Source organism: Mesitornis unicolor, unplaced genomic scaffold (assembly GCF_000695765.1).
Source record: "Mesitornis unicolor isolate BGI_N332 unplaced genomic scaffold, ASM69576v1 scaffold28225, whole genome shotgun sequence".
NCBI classification, from domain to species: Eukaryota; Metazoa; Chordata; class Aves; order Mesitornithiformes; family Mesitornithidae; genus Mesitornis; species Mesitornis unicolor.
This window is the reverse complement of record NW_010184006.1, coordinates 4,748-23,401: the sequence shown is the minus strand read 5'-3', so window position 1 is coordinate 23,401 and position 18,654 is coordinate 4,748. Positions and strand designations below refer to the sequence as shown.

The 18,654-nt window shown below is 40.7% G+C and overlaps 1 protein-coding gene across 1 annotated transcript in view; it reads right to left on the bottom strand.

The window, feature by feature from the left end:
• TENM2 (teneurin transmembrane protein 2) overlaps positions 1-14,565 on the bottom strand; it is a 97,386-nt gene extending 82,821 nt beyond the window's left edge. The window contains exons 1-3 of the mRNA XM_010184332.1: positions 14,281-14,565; positions 6,420-6,615; positions 3,713-3,814 (exon numbers count right to left, since the gene is read on the bottom strand). Of these exons, the coding sequence (XP_010182634.1) occupies positions 3,713-3,814; positions 6,420-6,615; positions 14,281-14,565 (583 nt within the window). The remainder of the gene's footprint in view (positions 1-3,712; positions 3,815-6,419; positions 6,616-14,280) is intronic.
• Between the last annotated feature and the right edge of the window lie 4,089 nt (positions 14,566-18,654).

Here is an 18,654-nt window from a genome sequence, read left to right as displayed (position 1 = left end):
AACAGGAAAAGAAACTGCGAATAACATAAATCTGAATCATTAGAGTTGTTAAAATCAGATCAAAAAGTCAACTGATCAAACATGGCACAAATTTCTGTTTTAAAAAATCCAAACCCTTCAATTCATTTAGATTAAAATATTAAACATGTTTCTTATTACATTGCATAATCAAGTAAGAGTAGCTGCTAAACGGCAACTTCACGGCAGCTGACATGAGCTACTGTACCGACTTTTCCCCTTCTTTTACAAATGTGACACCATCTCCTAACGGCTGTGCTCGGCATGTCAGCGTGGAAATCCCATGTGAGGGTACCTGGTTTCACCTTTTCAGATTAGACAAATATGCTTGTGATGCAAATCCTACTATTTTAACTGCAAAACTGAGGGAGGCTCTGAGCACATCTGCTAAACAGCGTATGACAGCGTCTTTGGAAGTGTTATTGTTAAAGGCGTGGAAGAGTTGCATGCCCTTCAAATATGATGAGATGAAATGACACCACAGCCAACTCTGAGCCACTTCCAGGAGCCCCACTCATCGCAGGACTGAGCTCCACACAGGGTGAAAAGCAGGACACGACCGGGGCGATGCCTGCGAGCAGACTGACCACAGCACTGGGCAGCTCGGGGACCAAACTTATCAGACATGGACAGTGGGACACCAAGAAAGAAGGACATCCTGATAGACTTGGGTGGTTATGTTGTAGAGGTTACAGAAAAATAGAGATGACTATAAAAAAGTGACAGCACATCAAAATAACGTCATCACAGCTGCATGTCTGATCCTGCCATCGATCCTTGGCCATAGCATCGCTTCTCATCAATAACTCCTACAGACAGTTGTGGACAGAAGGTTACTCACAGTGCAGTTCAATTCACAGCAAGTCTTCCACTGGCTTTAACCATGCACAATTTCTTCGCCAGGATACATCTCCACCCACTGAATTATCTTTTGATTATCAGACTATCCTCTCCTTTATATACCATATTTTATCCACACAAGATTAAAACGTATTGTAACCTTTTTTGTGTGTTCGACGGAATTCTTAACTAGGTTAAACTCCAAAGGGAATCTTGCCTAAGCAAGGATGGAGTAGATCTGCTGACACTGGCTTCCTGAGCATAAATTGTTTTCAGAGATAGGGGTGAGAAATAGAACTCTGCAATATTTGGCAAAAGTGTTTGACAGGGTGAATTTTCCTCCACTTCAATCAGGGTATGGATGCGTATTTCAGCCTGCGCCAAAAGTTCACCTCTTTCTAATAATTTCCTTGGTATTCTCCTGGAGCTGATGGATCTGAAGTCTCTCATAGATTTCCTTCATTTTTACCTTTTAGAGCTACATGGATGGTGCAAAGTAACAGGGGGAGAACCTGCGCGCTGCCTGAAAATACTGTGCAGATGACTCCACTGAAGATTCACTGCCTCTCAAGACCAGGCCTGTAACAGGGGATTCACTGACAGAAAGGATCACGCTTTATATCGATCAAACTTGGGTTTCACCCCATGTGAAGCTCTTAGACTGCTGTGTTATGGTATGAACCAAGCTCTAAAGACACCTGAAGAGCTTGTTCACATTTTCTCCACATTTCTCTATTTGAGTCTTGCCTCAAATTATTTTACAGTGGAGAACTGAGACACTGAAGGATGTGTTGCCAGGGAAATAATAATTTTTAAAAAATCAGAGGGAAGGAAAATCATTATCCTTTCACACTTGCAACAGCTTAAATATATATTTAACATTATGGTAAATGTATACTAAACATGTGTCCATACTTAAAATATACTGGAAAATATGTAATTCTCAATCTCATTTTACTATGTTTTACCATGTATGCAATCTCAAGTTTTGATTTCTGCCTTCTGAAAGTGCTCTCACATAAAATCAGCATCCAAGTAAGCAGACAAATCTGTGGCCATGAGAACAGGCGTGGCGGTGCCTGTGCAACGGGTGAGGCACCCGGCACTGACACCAGGCTCAGCCACACGCTGCGGGTATGGCTGGGCACAGAAACACTGCGTTCTGTCAACACACCCATTTTGTCATTTATGTAGCTTGTCAAGCTTCTTTGTTCTTTACAAATACCATGATATCTGCCAAGAAAACAGTAAAAGAGTTGAAAGAAGCTTCCAAGAAACCATTTCTGCTTCTGAGGGGAAAGAGACAACACAGAACGGACAAAGCAGGAAGCAGAGGGAATGCACTGGGGGCAGAAGCAGCCTGACAGATGCGGTTTGACAAGTACCCTCTAAAAAGCTATTTAACTGACACAGCCTGAGCAAAATATTTCCTAGCATTAACACAGAATACAGTGCTACACAGAGTACACAAGGCAAGATTGCTCCACAACTCCAAATGCACATGAGTTATTTAATGGCCATGTATGTGTGAGGAGTGGCAGTGAAGCACACAGGCACTGCATGCACACTGTCACAGGCTGACACCACAGAAATGCATATAGCTGTCAACGTGTATTTACAGCACACATTACCACACCATTTACTTCGGAATGCACACATATCTCCTCTGTATATTTGCCCAGTGTCTTAATTTCTCAGGTAATGCTGTATTTGAAGCATTCTTTAAAATGAGTAGGGCTAGCACTGCAATACCATCATTTACTTTCCAAGGCCCATGGAGTATTATTAGGGTTTTTTTACCGGGGCACCTTTAAGAGCACGACATACAGACACAAAATGGAAATTACTCCCTCCAGTAGGACTACATCATCTATTCAAGGAGTACTTCATAGCCATGCATGGGTACGCTGGATGCCACCCTGCTAACCCAGTGAGAGAGATGGGGCACAACAAACTGCCCTCAGGACTGGATCAGGACCCTAAGGAGAAATGAGCACATTTCTAAGGCCCTCCAAGGCATTTCAAAAAGCTTTCAAACACCAGGCTTTCCCCCTTTGAACACTGACAACCCTATTCCCGTTGAAAACTACTGTAATCACATGATATTGATAGTGTGCCTAAACCTCACATAAACTAAGAAGGAAGCACACTGTAAAATGCCATGACTGTGCTCAGGAACAGCGGGGAATTCAACCCAGTCATTGATTTAGACAACCTATCTGCTGCTGGCTGTATACACTAAAGATCTTTTCCCTCTGATGGCGATCCCAAACTCTCAGAAAAACCTAGTAAACACATACATCTGTTAGATTGCTGTTCAGTCCTTTGCAATCACGCATCTTCCAGTTTTAACTGTTAAAATTTACAATCAACACTTAAGGAAAGGGTTATTTTAAGACTTTATCAAGTCCTATGTATTTTCCTAAAAAAGGTGAACTTCCTTTGGTGAAATAGTAATTGTAATAGCAAGAAAGATGCTACAGACTAGAAGTAAGGCTCAGCCAAGACAGAGTATACATTACAGGCTATCAATGATGATAATTGGTCTTCTGTTGCAGACCAATTAAAGATTATCAGAAAGCACTGATGATAATTAATCCAGTTTTACAGAAAATAAATCTTATCTGCCATTTCTGCCTACTACCTCTGACAGAAAAAAGAGTTATAGTCGTGCAAGCTCATCAGCAATGTAGCATTACTTCCATTTGACCACATCCAACTAAGAGACCTAAGGAAATAAAAGCATATTGATCTATTTGAAACTAGCTTGGCCCCATGCTAACTAGCAGGCCCTGCAGATCCATACATCGCAAACACACACTGTGGTTATTTGTAAACACAGGGAAAATGATACCTTTAGCACAATCCGCTCCATGAAATCCTGGAAAACAGTGGCAGACACCAGATACACACTCGCCATTCCCATGACAATTGCGTGGGCAGTCTTGCACTGAGTCTGAAACACAAGCATCATGGGCACGTTAGTTGGTTCTTATTTAAGCTACAAATCCTTTGGTTAATTTTTCTTCTGTTTATTTTGTCTTCAGCACTTTGAAGAACAATCCCTAACAGTATTAACACCACAAAGCTCAGGTGAAGCAGGAAGGGATCAAGTTTAATGGCAGCAGGAGTAAGTAAGTGTATAGATCTAGTGATTTACTGAAGTCACGTTTTAAGTCCCCGCGTGCCATCATAAATCAGAGGCTTCTGCCAGTGCCCCAGTTCTCTGTTCAAAAGGCTGACAGGACCCCATCTTCAGACCTCTACAGCAAGGTCTGAATTCCTATTACATAGCAAACGTGATGCTTCATCAGGAAAATGAACAAACCCCCTTCTGCAATGAGACTTCCACTTCGCACAGCCACTTCTCCATGTGGATAATGCTACGAGGTGTGTCTTCTTTTCCTTCTACAGACATCTAAACCACATTAACAAGCTGACAGAAACATCTGCTGAATACGACACAGGAGATGTTTTACTCAAGCAAATATTCTCTATCCTAAAAAATTTAATAAACAATCTGCAAGTAGCTATGCAAGAGGATGAAGAACAGGTCTGTAAAAACAGAGGACAAGGTTTAACGCTAGAGATGAAGTGACCTGACTGAAGTGTTGATGACTTCAATAGTCTGAGATAAGTGAACACACCAGGCTGATGACAGCATTTCAGCTGTACCACAATACTTATTTTTCCACAATTTCTGTTATTATTTGGATGATATATACACTACTTTGCATAAAAGCCACCTAGAAATAAAATTCCAATTTTGAAATTAATTCTTAAAATCACTTTCATTTGAAAGCTATTGGATTTCAGTGGAACACCATTTCAACACCAAAGTACAGGAACAAAAATCTAACTGGAATGTTGTTACTCTTCACTATTACTCCCTGTTTTTGGGGGACCTGTGGTCCCAAACTAAATGACTGTCAGGTCCAGACACCAAACAAACAGCAGCTGTACCAGGCAGAAAATTAATTTTGGATTTCGAAGTAGCAGAACCATACAGAGTATTTTTCTGTCAAATTAAACTGTAAAAATGAAAAAGATCCAAGCACAACTTTAAATCTAATTTCACAGCTGCAGGACACTAAATAAAAAACAACAACCCTAAAGCAAATGTGGAAAGAGATATCATTAGCTTGGCCTCTTGAAATGATTCACGTAAACAATGAAAAGAAAAACTGAAACTTAACACTCGAAGATACCAATCTGTCTCATGAAGAAGCTTGTCTATAGATTTATTAATTATTTTGCTTCATGGCACACAAAAGCATTTTCTATGTATTCAAAATCATGGTCAATTTAGTATTGCCTGGGAGTCCACAATAAATTTCTTTTATTCTTTCTCCTCTTCCACATCAGAGAGACTTTCAGCTGTCTCAGATCCTTTGAGTACAAAACGTCTGATGCTGCGTGTGCAGAGGAACCTCTGGATGGATGAACACTGCACTTCTCTCTGTGTTTCGGTTCAATTACCATTACTGCACTATCAAGTAGTCCACCTGGCTATCAGACTTTTCATGCCCTTCAAGGCTGCAGCCCAGACCTGGCAGCTCCTAGGACAGCTCATCAGAGCTGGAGGTTTTCTAAGCACAATCAGGGCATGAGGACATATAAGCACAAATGTTGTTTTTGGAGAAGGAGAAAAAGCCTTCTATGGGCACATATTTATATGTCAACATACGTAACACCTAGTGACTCTTACAAAACCACATATAAGGTGTGGAGGAAAACTAAGTTTTCATCTTAATTGAGGCTAACAGAAACTACTATATTCATACTTAATGACACAGTATTTGCTGTTCTTCTCTATCTTTTGGGACTTCAGCCAAAGAACTGAACTTTATGTTAATATAAAAGGAAAAAAATTGATCATTAATCAGGCAGGACTGGAAAACACCTCCAACTATTCTTCATCAAGTTTAAGAACTCACATGGACTTTTTGCAGCTTCTCTTTCCGTAAAGAGGGAACAGGAATCACAGATCTATACAACATAGTGCCATTCAACACTTCCCAGAACAGAATAGCACACAGACTACCTCAGAATTTTTTATGTCAGGTGTGACAAGGTATTCAGCCAAATTGATTAAGTGCTTCAAAGTTCAACAAATCTTCCAATAAAGCTTGGAGATTTTAGACTCAGTTTAATTTTCAACTAAACTTAGCCCTGCTCCTCCTACAAAACTGCAGGCTTCTCAGACCATAGGCTACATGTTCTTCTGCTCTTGATTATACCAAGTTGAGGAGAAGATGCATTATTAGGTGAGTAGTCAACTGTAAAACAGAATACGGCTAATTAACTGACTCAATTAATCTCTGGGGTGACTGGAAACAATACCCCCTCATTCACAGATGCCAGTTTCTCGTGCTACTATTAAACAGTTCTCCTGCTGCATACCCCTCCACCTGGGTGTAGTAGTACTACGCCACCTTCTTCTTCCTCAGAGAAGCAAATAAGAAGTATAAAAATGACAGAGATAAGGGAGGGGAATACTAACAGGGGAATGCTTAGGTATAAACGGAGAAGAGAAATGCTCAGCTTGTGAAGATACCTACCCAAAATAACAGTACTGAAAGAGACCACCTCTTTGTCTTTGCCGTCATTGTAAAACGCCAGGTGCCACAAGCCCACATCCAGGAACTGCACAAACACGGCCTCGTTCTGCACAAGGGTCTGGATGCTCCGGCGCTCCCGTGGGGACTCCACCACGCTCCATTTCTCTTTGCCATCCAAGCGTTCCATGAAATCATACTGCAGGGTAAAAAACAGGAAGAAAAAAAACAAGAACACAAACAAAAAAAACCCAAAAAGACCTAAATACAGAACGGCATTGCAGCACAAACCCTAGCACTATACCTTCTACCTTGTCAGGAAATGGCATTGCTGGGAGGTACGTCAATGTGAAGCTGGTATTTACTAATTGGCCATGGAACACACTGAGATTCTGTGACTCCTATACGTTCTTAAACAGTGATACAGAATTACGTATGTTCTGCATGGGTGATCAAAAAACCTACAAATGGTATTACTTTATAGGTTGGGTTTTGAGAAAGAATTTGAAAAAAATTATCTGGCCCATCAACTTTTAGGTTTCTACACAGCTTTCAAAGCTGGAAACCAACCTATGAAAGACACGCTCTTTTCTAAGCAATCGCCTACAAAAAGCTCTTGCTGCAAGAGGAACAGAACGCCCCAATGTAGCTGCAGCCCCAGAACTGAATGGAAGCCCTCGAGTGTGAAGACAAACAGGAACAGCACAAACAGGAATGTGTCTGTCTGATGTTTGGTAACTCAGCACCGATAAACAGACATCGTACAAATCTTACACCACAGTTAAGGGTTGCTTACCTGAGTTTGCATTGGAACAAGCAGGAGCAAGGAGACAAAAACCAGAGGGAGCATGGAAAGGAATAACAGAAATCAAGTGGCTGAAGGAACTGAACGTATATGAAAGAGAACAGAACTTCTGTTTGGATGGTTTCCAAGTAAGGTAGAACATTACATTAATCTTTGGAAAAGGGATCAAACAGAGCAAGTGATTATTTAGAGTATAAGAGGCACAATTAATGGCACAAAATCAAAAGAAGAAAGAAATTTAAGATGAATGTCAGATAAGCTTCCCATCTATTAAGCTCAGTAATAGTCTCCCAATGGAGATGCCACTGCATCACACAATTAAAAACAGGACTGGAAGAAATACTGGCTAATCTACAACAGGGAGTGACTCTGCATAACCAAGAAGCTGGACTAGCTGTCCTAATAGGCTTTTTCTTCTGACTTTAATGTCTGTGATTCAGGAGCTCTCAAGCTGATGCTACGCTCAACTTAGTAGCTCTCATAGTCCCTATCTAAGGGAAGCCCTTAAGAAACAACAAAATCAATATATCTAATCTTTTGATAGTTGTATAACAAGTCCCCTGTGAAAATAATTTTGTTTTAGACACATTTATCTATGTAGGAGTAGACAGAGACAGATAGACATGTCTAAAGAAAGATGTATGTGTTCAATAAATACAGTAATAGTATGTGTTTGCTTGCCAGCAGTTTCAATGCATTTCCCTCTGTTATCTTTAGCACATACAGCTGGTGCTTGCGACAGATCTGAGAAAACACACACCTTCACTTGCTTTCAGGTTGAAAACTGTCATCTTGCATCCTAAACCCTCTGAACATCCAGAGATCCATCCTGCCCACTGTATTCCACTCACTAACAGTGAGTAGAACAGAAATATAGCACATTTAGAGCAAATAATACACAACATGTAATAAATAATGGAGATTCTCCCTTCTAGTAGAAGAGACAGACAGACTGCTGTAACAATTTAGTGCCTGCTACACATCTACCTAACACTGGGGTATACCACCTGACCTTTCAATTCGACGTTTTGTAATAGTGATATACGAGCAATATGAAGTCTGTGACACGCTCAGCCTTACCACAAAGGGCAATGCATGGAAGTCCTACCACCTTCCTGTAAAACATCTGGAACTCGCACGCACACAGCCACAAAGGAAATCCACGGCAGGGCAGGAACTGGAGCCCAAGTCCAGTCATGCTGAAAGCCACTGTCCCAGTAGGTGCATTATCCACTCCTTCCCATTTAATTGTGGGGAAAAAGCAGGAGAAGTGGAGTAAAAAGCTTTGCCAAACTGTTACTATCAGATTGCTGGTCACATCAGTCTTTTTTTCACCCAGGATTTTTGCAGAAGGTGAATCAGGTAACTCAGCACATTTAAGCCAACATGTGCCAGAGATTCAGAGAATTCTGGCATGTCAGTAACTTTGAGAGTAAAAGTATCAGAGGCACCCAACACACATGTATCTCTCTCATAAATCAATGACATTTGGAAATACCGCTAAACCTATCTCCTAACCACCAGAGGTTAAGGACAGACTAATCACCTCCTTGGGAAATGCTATTACTTGGGCAACAACTCGGGGAAAAGGAAATCTTGCTCTTCAGAACAAAGCAGCTCACAAAGGGTCACTGAGGAAGCAGCAGTAAAAGCTGACATTTCTCACGGGTAACAACTGTCTGTGCCTGTGCTGGCAGGTTGCTCTGCCTCCCTCCGTGTGATGCTGATTCTGCCTCGCGCAGCAGAGCAGCTCAGCAGTTGGCCAGACCGAAGGGGAAGAGCGCTCAGGGTGACATTGCTGGAAGTGGTTGGAGCTGCAGAATCTGCTCACAGCGCCGGGCCGCGACCGGGTGCGAGCGGGTCCCTTGGCGCGACTCCCCATAGGGCTACAAGTGTAAGTTTGGTGAAGTTCAGACTGGCATCACCCTGCTTTAATCAAACGGCGAGGAACTATTTCATGCTCAGGAAAAAGCAAAATGACTAAACCTGAATAACTTTATGAATGGTGAAGTAGTGGTGCACACTGATACAGAACATAACAACACATTTTTATCCCTCTTGGGATTCCTCAGGACTGAGGAAAAAAGAAGATAATGTGTCTGCTGATGGTCCCCTGGGTGTACAAATCTTGATGTGTCAGCAAGTACCAGGTATATGTACCCCAAATCTAAAATCGCTGTCTGAAGGGTCACTGAGATGGTAAAGAGAATTTGTAACTGGGTAAGATTTCTTCACATGGTTGGCTGAATTATCAGTTTGCTTCCTGTGGCCCTGCAGATTTTCTGATTTATCACACTTGCATGATTAATTACGTTTATATAATGTGCTGGAAATATCACTCTTGCTTTAAAGCTACTTATTGACAAATATGCACAGATCAGAAGACCCACCTAAGAGAATGATGAAAGTACTTTCACGATCAGTAAGAAGCAACTGTGAAATTGTTAATCTAACACACATAACCACAAAGGAAGAAACAACTAAATCACATAAATTAGTGAATCTGTCAAATCAAACGAAATCTCTGAAGTAATTTGGAAGTTTCACTTTTTCTTTAAATGATAGTTTTGTTGATTTTTTAAAATGATTTTTTAAATGATCTTTTTTTTAAATTATATCATGGCTTCATATCAAAAGCTACACAAAAACGGCAGAAACTGCTCAGAAACAAAATGCACTAGAAATCCCTAATGGCTACATCCTCAAAGTCTGATTTTTCAGGGGAAAGTACTTACTACGATTAAAGCTCCACACAAGCAAGTGACTTGCCAGCTTACTTCTCTAAACTAATTCCAAATTCACATTCTCAGTGAGTTTTTATTTTTACCACACAGCATACCAAAACCCTACTACACACTTACTTAGAAACCTAAATCTCATACCAAGTTCTTTCTGGGCAATTTGTTTTTATAGTTTCTCCATCCATTCCCGATGCACTTTATTCACAGGCTAATAAAGGATTTTCTTTTTCCAGTAACCATGGGGAGCCAGCAGAACAGTTCTGGGGCTGTACACACGCGGCAGTGACCGCACTGCACAACATGAGCACAGATCACTGAGCCCAGCCGCACACAGGCACCGAACGAGGCGTGGAGGAAAGGTCGGGTCCAGACCGACAATGCAGAGAGCCTGCATAATCTGTGGCTTTTTCTCAGATCTGAAACTATTTGCATGCCTCCACAAAACCTCTAACAGCAGGAAATCATAAAATGAAAATAAAAGTCTGTTAGAGCTCTTGTCTTAATAACGAATGCACATTCAAATGGAGGGAGGGAGTGGGGAAAAAGGAAAAACCACGTTTGGCACTGTGGCTAGCATTCGTCTTCTTGCCAAAGCCCTGTAAGACCTAAGCAGCCAAGAAAACATGTGTCAGGGAAACTTGATTGAAAAGTGCTTTAAAATTAGTTCTTCATAAAATTTGGTTGGTAATTATTCATTAAAATACAGCCATGAAACATCTGATACCCACAGCGACAGCCAACTGATGCATTCAACATCTGAACGCGACGCAGCACAGCAGTGAGCGCAGCACAGCAGTGAGCGCAGCACAGCGCTCTGCAGTCAGCGCAGGCGCCACCAGGGAACCTTAAGGAGGGCAGAGCACCCAGACGTCTTCAATAAACAAGGGAACACTGGAGCTCCCCAGCCACTCATGCTGTTTCAAATAAAGCCATTTCCTGTTCTAAATGAAAACAGTTTTCATTTTGGCATGAAAAGCTTGTAAATATAAAACACTCTGCTGGAAATTAAAACAACACAAGTGCTTGCACTGCCTTATCCAGACATTACAGTGATGTTTCTGTAGGGGTACCTTATTTCATGCGTCATTTGGAATGTTCTACCAATGAGCAGTAACACCGTAATTGCTGTTACCTCTGTAGAGTCTCTTCACGCATTATTTGACATTTACAGTTCATTTTCTGAATATTATCAATTTTAATAATATGGCTATCTTCTACTAATTCCCTATTGATCATTCAAGCCTGCAATGTGCATTTTGTAATTTCTATGTAGCACTACACAGGTTGCAAGAATTTTGCCTGAAAGCAACACGTCTGCTTGCCACTCAAACCCGCATTTCTGCCTCTCCTCCAGAGCTCCATTCCCCACGCACACAGCACACAGCGCTGCTCCTGGACACGTCTACAGCTGCAGCAGTCTGACTGACGAAACCAGGCACTTGCAGTATTTGCTGAACAGTAGGACTCAGAAGGTTAAATCTCAGCAGGGTCTCAGACAGGAACGGCATCTTGTCTCAGGTTAATCATGTACCTAATTTGCTGATTATTGACTTGCTCCCACAAAGGATTTTACTTGGCTTGACATATCAGCACTGATCAGCGATGAACTGTCAAGTGTAGTTGTTCACTACTTTACAGCTCATGTCCTTAACCTGCAGAAACAAGGATTTTAAATTTCAATTTTAAAATATTGCCTGGTGTCAACTTCAGGCTATTTTCATTTATATAAACCCACCCGGCTCCTTCCTGTCAGAACAAGGCTTATTTTCACTAACTCATGACTGTAACAGCTTGCCTTTCTTTTTGTAAAATGACTTCTCTTGGTCGCAGCTTGGCTGAATTTTGATTGCTGGGCAAAAATGCCAAGCCATCTTCTGCTGTACCACCCTGTTGACAAGCACTAGGGCTCTGCATGAATATAGGAAAGTAATCCTACAGATTATGCTGGTGGATTTCCAGTTATGGAGGAGGGCTGGAATTGCTTCCTCTTGAGACTGGGACCTGTAGAAGCTCTCTGAGGAAGAATCCAGCTCAGTAGGAAACACAGGTGATATTTCTCATTATTTAACAGAAAAGTCACAAAATTTATATCCTATCCATTTAAGGTGGACTGAAAGAAAGAAGAGAAACTTTGCCTGATGAGAGCCTTCTCAGATGTGATCATAATGAAACCTAGAACAAATACATTTCATCACAGTGCAACAGAATTTAAAGTTCAGCTTGAACTAAAAAAATCCATCTGGATTTCTTGTAAGAGATACAGGCACAGCTCCACTGTATCTTAGTCAGACAATTATAATTAACTTGTATTTATAGCAAACCTTGATGATTGCTTAGGAGCTTTGGTTGCCCTAAGTCATTTTCACTTCATCATTTATACTTCTGCTTGTTTTTCTCAACTAAACTGCAGGGTTTTTTTTCATGGGGAAATGATAGGAGAAGCGAGAGCCAAAATTCAGAACTAAATGAGACAAGCTCAAGGAATTCTGCTATTGCCTCACTGCAACAGTTAAAGATCCACAGACACAATTTTGCCCTCAAGAAAACACATTGAAACATTGCAGCCAAAATCAAAACATTCCTAGGAAAGGCTCCCACCCTGGAACATATTCTCTGCGGGTATCTCCTGTGTTGCATGCACGTCTGGAAATGGCTGAAAATCCGTCAACAGCCCTCTACAATTTGGATAGGTTGGATATTCAAAGCTCATTGTTCACAAATTCTCAGAACTAAAGGTCATAAAACCATGTGAACCTCTTCTCTCCTTCCCTCCCAACTCTGGTTTTCAATTCAAGCAAGAATAAACACTGAGGAACAAAAGGCAATGCAGAAGTTTCATAAATTTGCCTCCCATTGGGAAACAGATCCAAAATTCAGTTACTCTAAGTGCAGTCTTCCCCAGAAAACTAATTGGTTCACAGTTTGTACCATGAGTTGGTGCATGCACATGGACACAGTCCACTGAGGGCTGATTTTTCCTTGCAGGCAATATGAACACGGATCCCCTATATGGCAACATGTAACAATGCATTTACCTTAAAGCCTCTGGGCTTTTAGCTTAGCTCATGCATTTTAACCATTTATGAAACTGCAGTTTTCTTTGCTAAATGAAAAAAAAGTAGCAGTAGATCTTTGCTAATCAGGGCAAGGCATCTAGAAATGTTATATGGGGCTTTCCCAACAGGGATCATGGAGTTCTATGTTTGCTTTTCAGAAATCATATACTAAATAATGCATCCTAAGGTTAGCTGACAATTTCTGAATGAAGAACTGACATCTAGCAGCAAGGATATGCATGAAGGAAGAGCCCTTTTCAAAACCTGGTTATTTCTGCTTCCCTTGCATTCTAAAGAATGGAGGCTCTTTCTTTTTAGTATGTGTAGCTGCAAATACAGTATTTCTCATTGCAGTTCTGATCTAAGTACACAGGAATCCTTCCATTAACATTATGAGTTTTCAATAGAATTAGAAAAAAATTCCCTCTGTAACAGAAAATATAGCTGTATCTTGTCATAGCAAGGAAGTTAAAACACCCACTGCACAACCTAGAAGAAAAAGATACTTCAGTTTGGTCTCACTAACTCTGAAACTACCTTCACCTGCAGCCCTTAGCTCTGTACTACAGGGCCACTGTAAAATTGTGGCGTTACTGAGTTTTCATCTCTTAGGCTGATTAGAAATCAAGAACTAGGTTTCCCAACTGCAAGATTTGCCCCATGTCCAAATCAGATACTATACCTAAAATAACTGTATTTGAGGGAAAAGTAGCAAAATTCAAGCTCTCAAACACATGGCCACTGCATTACGCTCTGTAATATGGCTGGGTAGCAGTGATGCCAAAGGCTGCTGCATCCTCCAGAGATGCCATTCTAGCAGCCTGCGGACATTAAAACTTCTACAAAGACAGAAAATTGTATGTAAACACATCTAGCTATGTATGCATTCCAACTCTATGCAGTGCTTTCATACTGTGAGTTTGACCAACATCACTCTTCGTTTTTGACTCGTGCATAACTGGATAGGTTTATATCAACTAGTGCCAACATTTTGTCAGAGATTTAAAACCCTGAGCGTCAAACTGCAATTTATCTTAAAAACCTGAATGACAAGAACATTACTGATTACTTCTTTTATCAATGTACTGCTGAGGCACGTAATAGCAAAGAAATCTTAACATCAGGGTGTTCAGTCAAATATCACAAACGAAGTAATTTCCACGAATCCCTAAACCCGAGCTCCATAAGCTCCAATGTTAATACAAATGCTCCAAACTTTTGTGTTTTGACATTTAAAGCCAACAAATACATTGATAAAGTACCTGGGCATGTGATGGTGGGAGTCCTCTTCTTATGTAAACACCAAAAAGAGCGTCCTTCCCTAAGGATATGTTGAACTTCAGGAACTGTGGCTGGTTGACATGGATCTGGGACCGCCAGAACACTCCAGGCGGCACCTCCTGGGTGACTCTGCGGCCAACCTCTGTTTCTCCGCTATCTATGCTGCTATTCCTAGCGACCCATGGTCCTACAAAACAAGAGCAAATATAAAGTAAATGAGAAAACTGCTTCTGATACAGGCATTTGTATTCATTCAAGATGAACATCTGTGGTAATGACACCTTTTAAATCCAACTGTAACTTTCCTTTCTTGTTCTGATGCAATCTGCCCTCTGTTTCTATCACTATGTAAGAATTTGGCGACTTTATTTGAAGAAAGAAGGTTGTGAACCTTTTTCTGTGGAGTAACTGCAATATTCTAATCCTTCCAATCCTTTAATTCTGGAATTGCACTTATGAATCTCCCTGTGCTCCTTTCAATTGCATCTTGTTTGCAAACAGGGTACGGAAAATTATCAGAACGGTGAACTGAAGGGGTAACTTCAATCTAAATGAACTTATTGCACACTTTTATTACCACTGTTTTATATAGTAAAGTAGTCCAATAAACTTCAGGTCACAGGCAAGAGCTGACAGAAGAAATGAAATGCACAGAAAGGGACTCAGAGGACAGTGTCTCTACTAACACCATTTTCTCCTTCCTGACAAGACAGCACATCTCAGAGCGCTGCCTTTCGCGCTCTCTCTACCCGAAGCAGGGAGCATCTGCAAGGCTTTCTGCTCGTGCTGTGGTTAGTGAAAACGCACCATTTGATGGCTCTTCAGCATGCATTATTGAAGAAAAGATAGAAGACGTTTCTAGTTAAGTGCTCTGGCTTTCAGCCCATGAAATAGTCAAGCTTTAAAACACGTGCAAATCCCTCCTGTGCTCAGCTGGTTCTGAGGCCACACGTACTTAAACAGGGATGCGCTACGTGAAGAGTTAGCAGCGCTTTCCAGATACAGTATATAGCGATGTCTGATACTCCGTTCCATATTCCCAAATAAAATATTGATAAATCCATTTCAAAATTATTACAACAGGCACTATAAAAACCAGGAAACCACAGAAGATACCTGTTAACAATCACAGAAATTTAAAGGTATCATTAATACCACTATTATCACACACTGGATGGTAGTGATACCTCTGATACAACCTAACAGTATTTATTAAAAGCTCAACGCTTACTTCATGGTTTTTTTCATGGTGTAATGCTGTTTTCAATAAATGGCAAGTTATGTTTGAAATATATTACAGCACTGAATGAATGTAACAGGGTGGCGCAGAATGACATATAATTCCAGCAGGTAAGTACATAACAGCTTTTCTGTCTTGACTGTCTTTAATTGAGAGAGCTGCAATAGCATGGTTTCAATTATAGATTCCAAATTATCTGTGTTAGCAGCGATTACACTTGTACATAATGAAACAGATATTATGTTGGCAGTGTTTTGAAATGGTAAAAGAATGCTTTGAATACCAGCTGCTATGCGGTTTTTGGCAACCTGTTTGTTTTCTTCATTTTCTATGTTAATAGGTCTACAATAAGATCACAGCACTAAGAAAAAAAGAAAGCAGAAGCAGCTGCAGAGACAGGCTGTGGAAAAAGGAAAACGGGCTGAGAATGCTGAGCAATTGCCTTTAGAGCCGCCCAGAACACAGGTATCAACCGGACTCAAAGACGTCATGTTTCACAAGTACCGGATTTCATTTCCAATGGATTACTGCACCGGAGGATAGCTCCAAGTTCCTACCTCCGAGAAGTCAGATAACCTATTAAACATTTTCACCTTGAATAGGAGTAATGCAGAGCAGTCACATACAAATACCACAGGAGGTGTCTCAACATCGGCCTCTTCATATTCCTTCCTTCCCAAGTTAGAAATACAGACATGAAAACGCAAAGAAGATAAAACCACCGAACCTCTTTTCTTAGTCAAAAGGCTTAAGCTGATTTTTTTTAAACCTGAAATGCAGAGCATCATTCTAGCTTTGTATTTGCAATGTTTTTTTCTGCCCTAACAGCTTCACTTATAAACTCTGTCTCTAGAGGCTCTTAAGTAAACTTTTTTATAGTTTCCTTCAGTCTTCACCTCCTAACGCAGAGGATATATCTCGCCACTGAGTCACTCCCTCAAGCTGTTTTTAGGAGCTTTTCCATTTTAATGGACCTCTGCAGATCACATTCAAAGAACATCAACTGCATTTAAGTGAAGTTACAGATGTGACAAACTGACAAATCTGGGAAGAAAGACTAATCCAGACAACTCATAGTGTTGTGAACAAACAAATCCCAACATCATTATCCCTGCTGTAGGCGACTGGTTTAGAGTTTTGTCTGTTTATCTCATAACTCCATGGATACTTGATGTTTTGTTTCTGTGATTTCCTCTCTATAAACATCTACAAAAGAGAGTTTAAAAAGCATACTTCTTCATCTTACCCAGGGGAGCCATTTCAATCGCTCAGTCAAACATATATTTATCAACTAAATAACACTTATTCATCTAAACTGCTATGTTATTTACCCAGTTGAATTACTATTTTGGCACATACATTTCAAAAGACTGTTTTAACACCCAAGTGTATTTGCCTTTGAAGCTATCAGAGGCAATACGTGACACCAGCAATGCAAACTGTCCTGCTAACTTGTCCGCAGGCCTCGTCTTGGAGCGGGAGGTCAGTGCAAGGTGGCAGCCGACAGGATGCGCCCAGGAAGCCTGTAGCTGAACTGGTGTCAAGCAGCGTCAGCTATGGAGGTACAACTGTGTCCACACTGGAACCAGATACACTTCAGTGTTTACTGCAGGCTCCTCTCCCATACTGGAGTTAAAATTAAAAAATAAAAGTGAAATCTGGCTACCAGCAGTGTCACACTACAGGCACCACATTTAAATAGCAATTAACTCCAGCGCTGTGACTGCGTGCCTTTGTAACAGCGATAACTGTAAACTGCGCCTTGATAACATGCTTGAAAAGTATCTAGCAGAATAACCATTCCAATGGATCCATAATGAACTACCAAGATAATTTAGACAATTTCAAATTAAACACAAGGAATAAATATCACCAATGTTGGATACAGAGAATTCTCTTTCACTTTTCTTCCTGCACCTCTGCATTTCTTACAATCACTGCTGTGGACATAGCTTTCCCTATCTTTTATCAAGCTTATCTTTCTGCTGTTGTTTGTTATGTAGTTAGGGGTTTTCACAGATGACTCGTAATGCCGAAGGAATTTATGGTACAGCTGTGTAAAGGAAGACATTCAATATAAAAAAACCCACTCCACTGACTTTTTTGCCAAAAAAGAATGCACGGTAATTACTATGGTTAGAAAATATCTTTTCTATCAAAATTTATTCCGTGAAAAAATCAGTGCTGTGCACTATTACCACATTGATCATCTCCTGTATGAACTTGTGCTTCAAAATATCTACTCCTACTACCTAAGTGAAAACAGATTATTTTGGCAATGTGTACAACAGGTTGACTGCTGATGCAAAACGAATTCCCACAGCTGTAACAAAGTAAAAAGCCAGGAAATGAGAACTGGTCTGGAGAAGCTGTGTGACACATCCTGAACTTCAGCCATGCTGAAGAAGCTGAGGTACTCATGAGCTCTGCTTTGTGAAGTGAGGAGGAAGGGTGCTCAAAACCGTGTGGACGTGGCACTGCAGGACACGGTTTAGTGGGCATGGCGGTGTGAGGCTTATGGACTCGATGATCTTAAAGATCTCTTCCAACCAGAATGATTCTGTGAAGCTTCTGAATTTTTATGAGCTTTCAGAAGCCCAGTAAAGCAGCTTCTGAAACAAACCCAAAACCTCAAGTTTTCTGGTCAGTATCCTGTATTTCTATTGCAGTGAAAGGACAGAAATTGTGCAGAGTGTCTGCTTAAGGCCACTGCTCTGGCTCAGCTGCTGTCAAACAGTCTGGCCCTACAGGTGAAATTAAGAAACATGATTTAATACCCTGATACATCTAAAAATTTAGACACATCTTCATATTCCTGTGCAAATGGCTTGGTAAGATTCATTGTTTTCAGAATCAAAAGGAAATTTTAACTGAAATCAAATTAAGATGTTAGCTCATTGCATTTCACAAACACATACCAGCATCAATTTCTACATCAATGTCACAGCCATCTCTGAGGGTATATAATACACTTGACCACCTAGCCTTAAACACCACAACTCATACTTTCACAGAAATAAAACCTCTGTTCTGTTGAACTTAGTCAAATACTCTGCTTCTGCAAAGACAAGCCCAGAGCCTGGTATATTTTCAGAAGACCACATTGGCAAGCCTA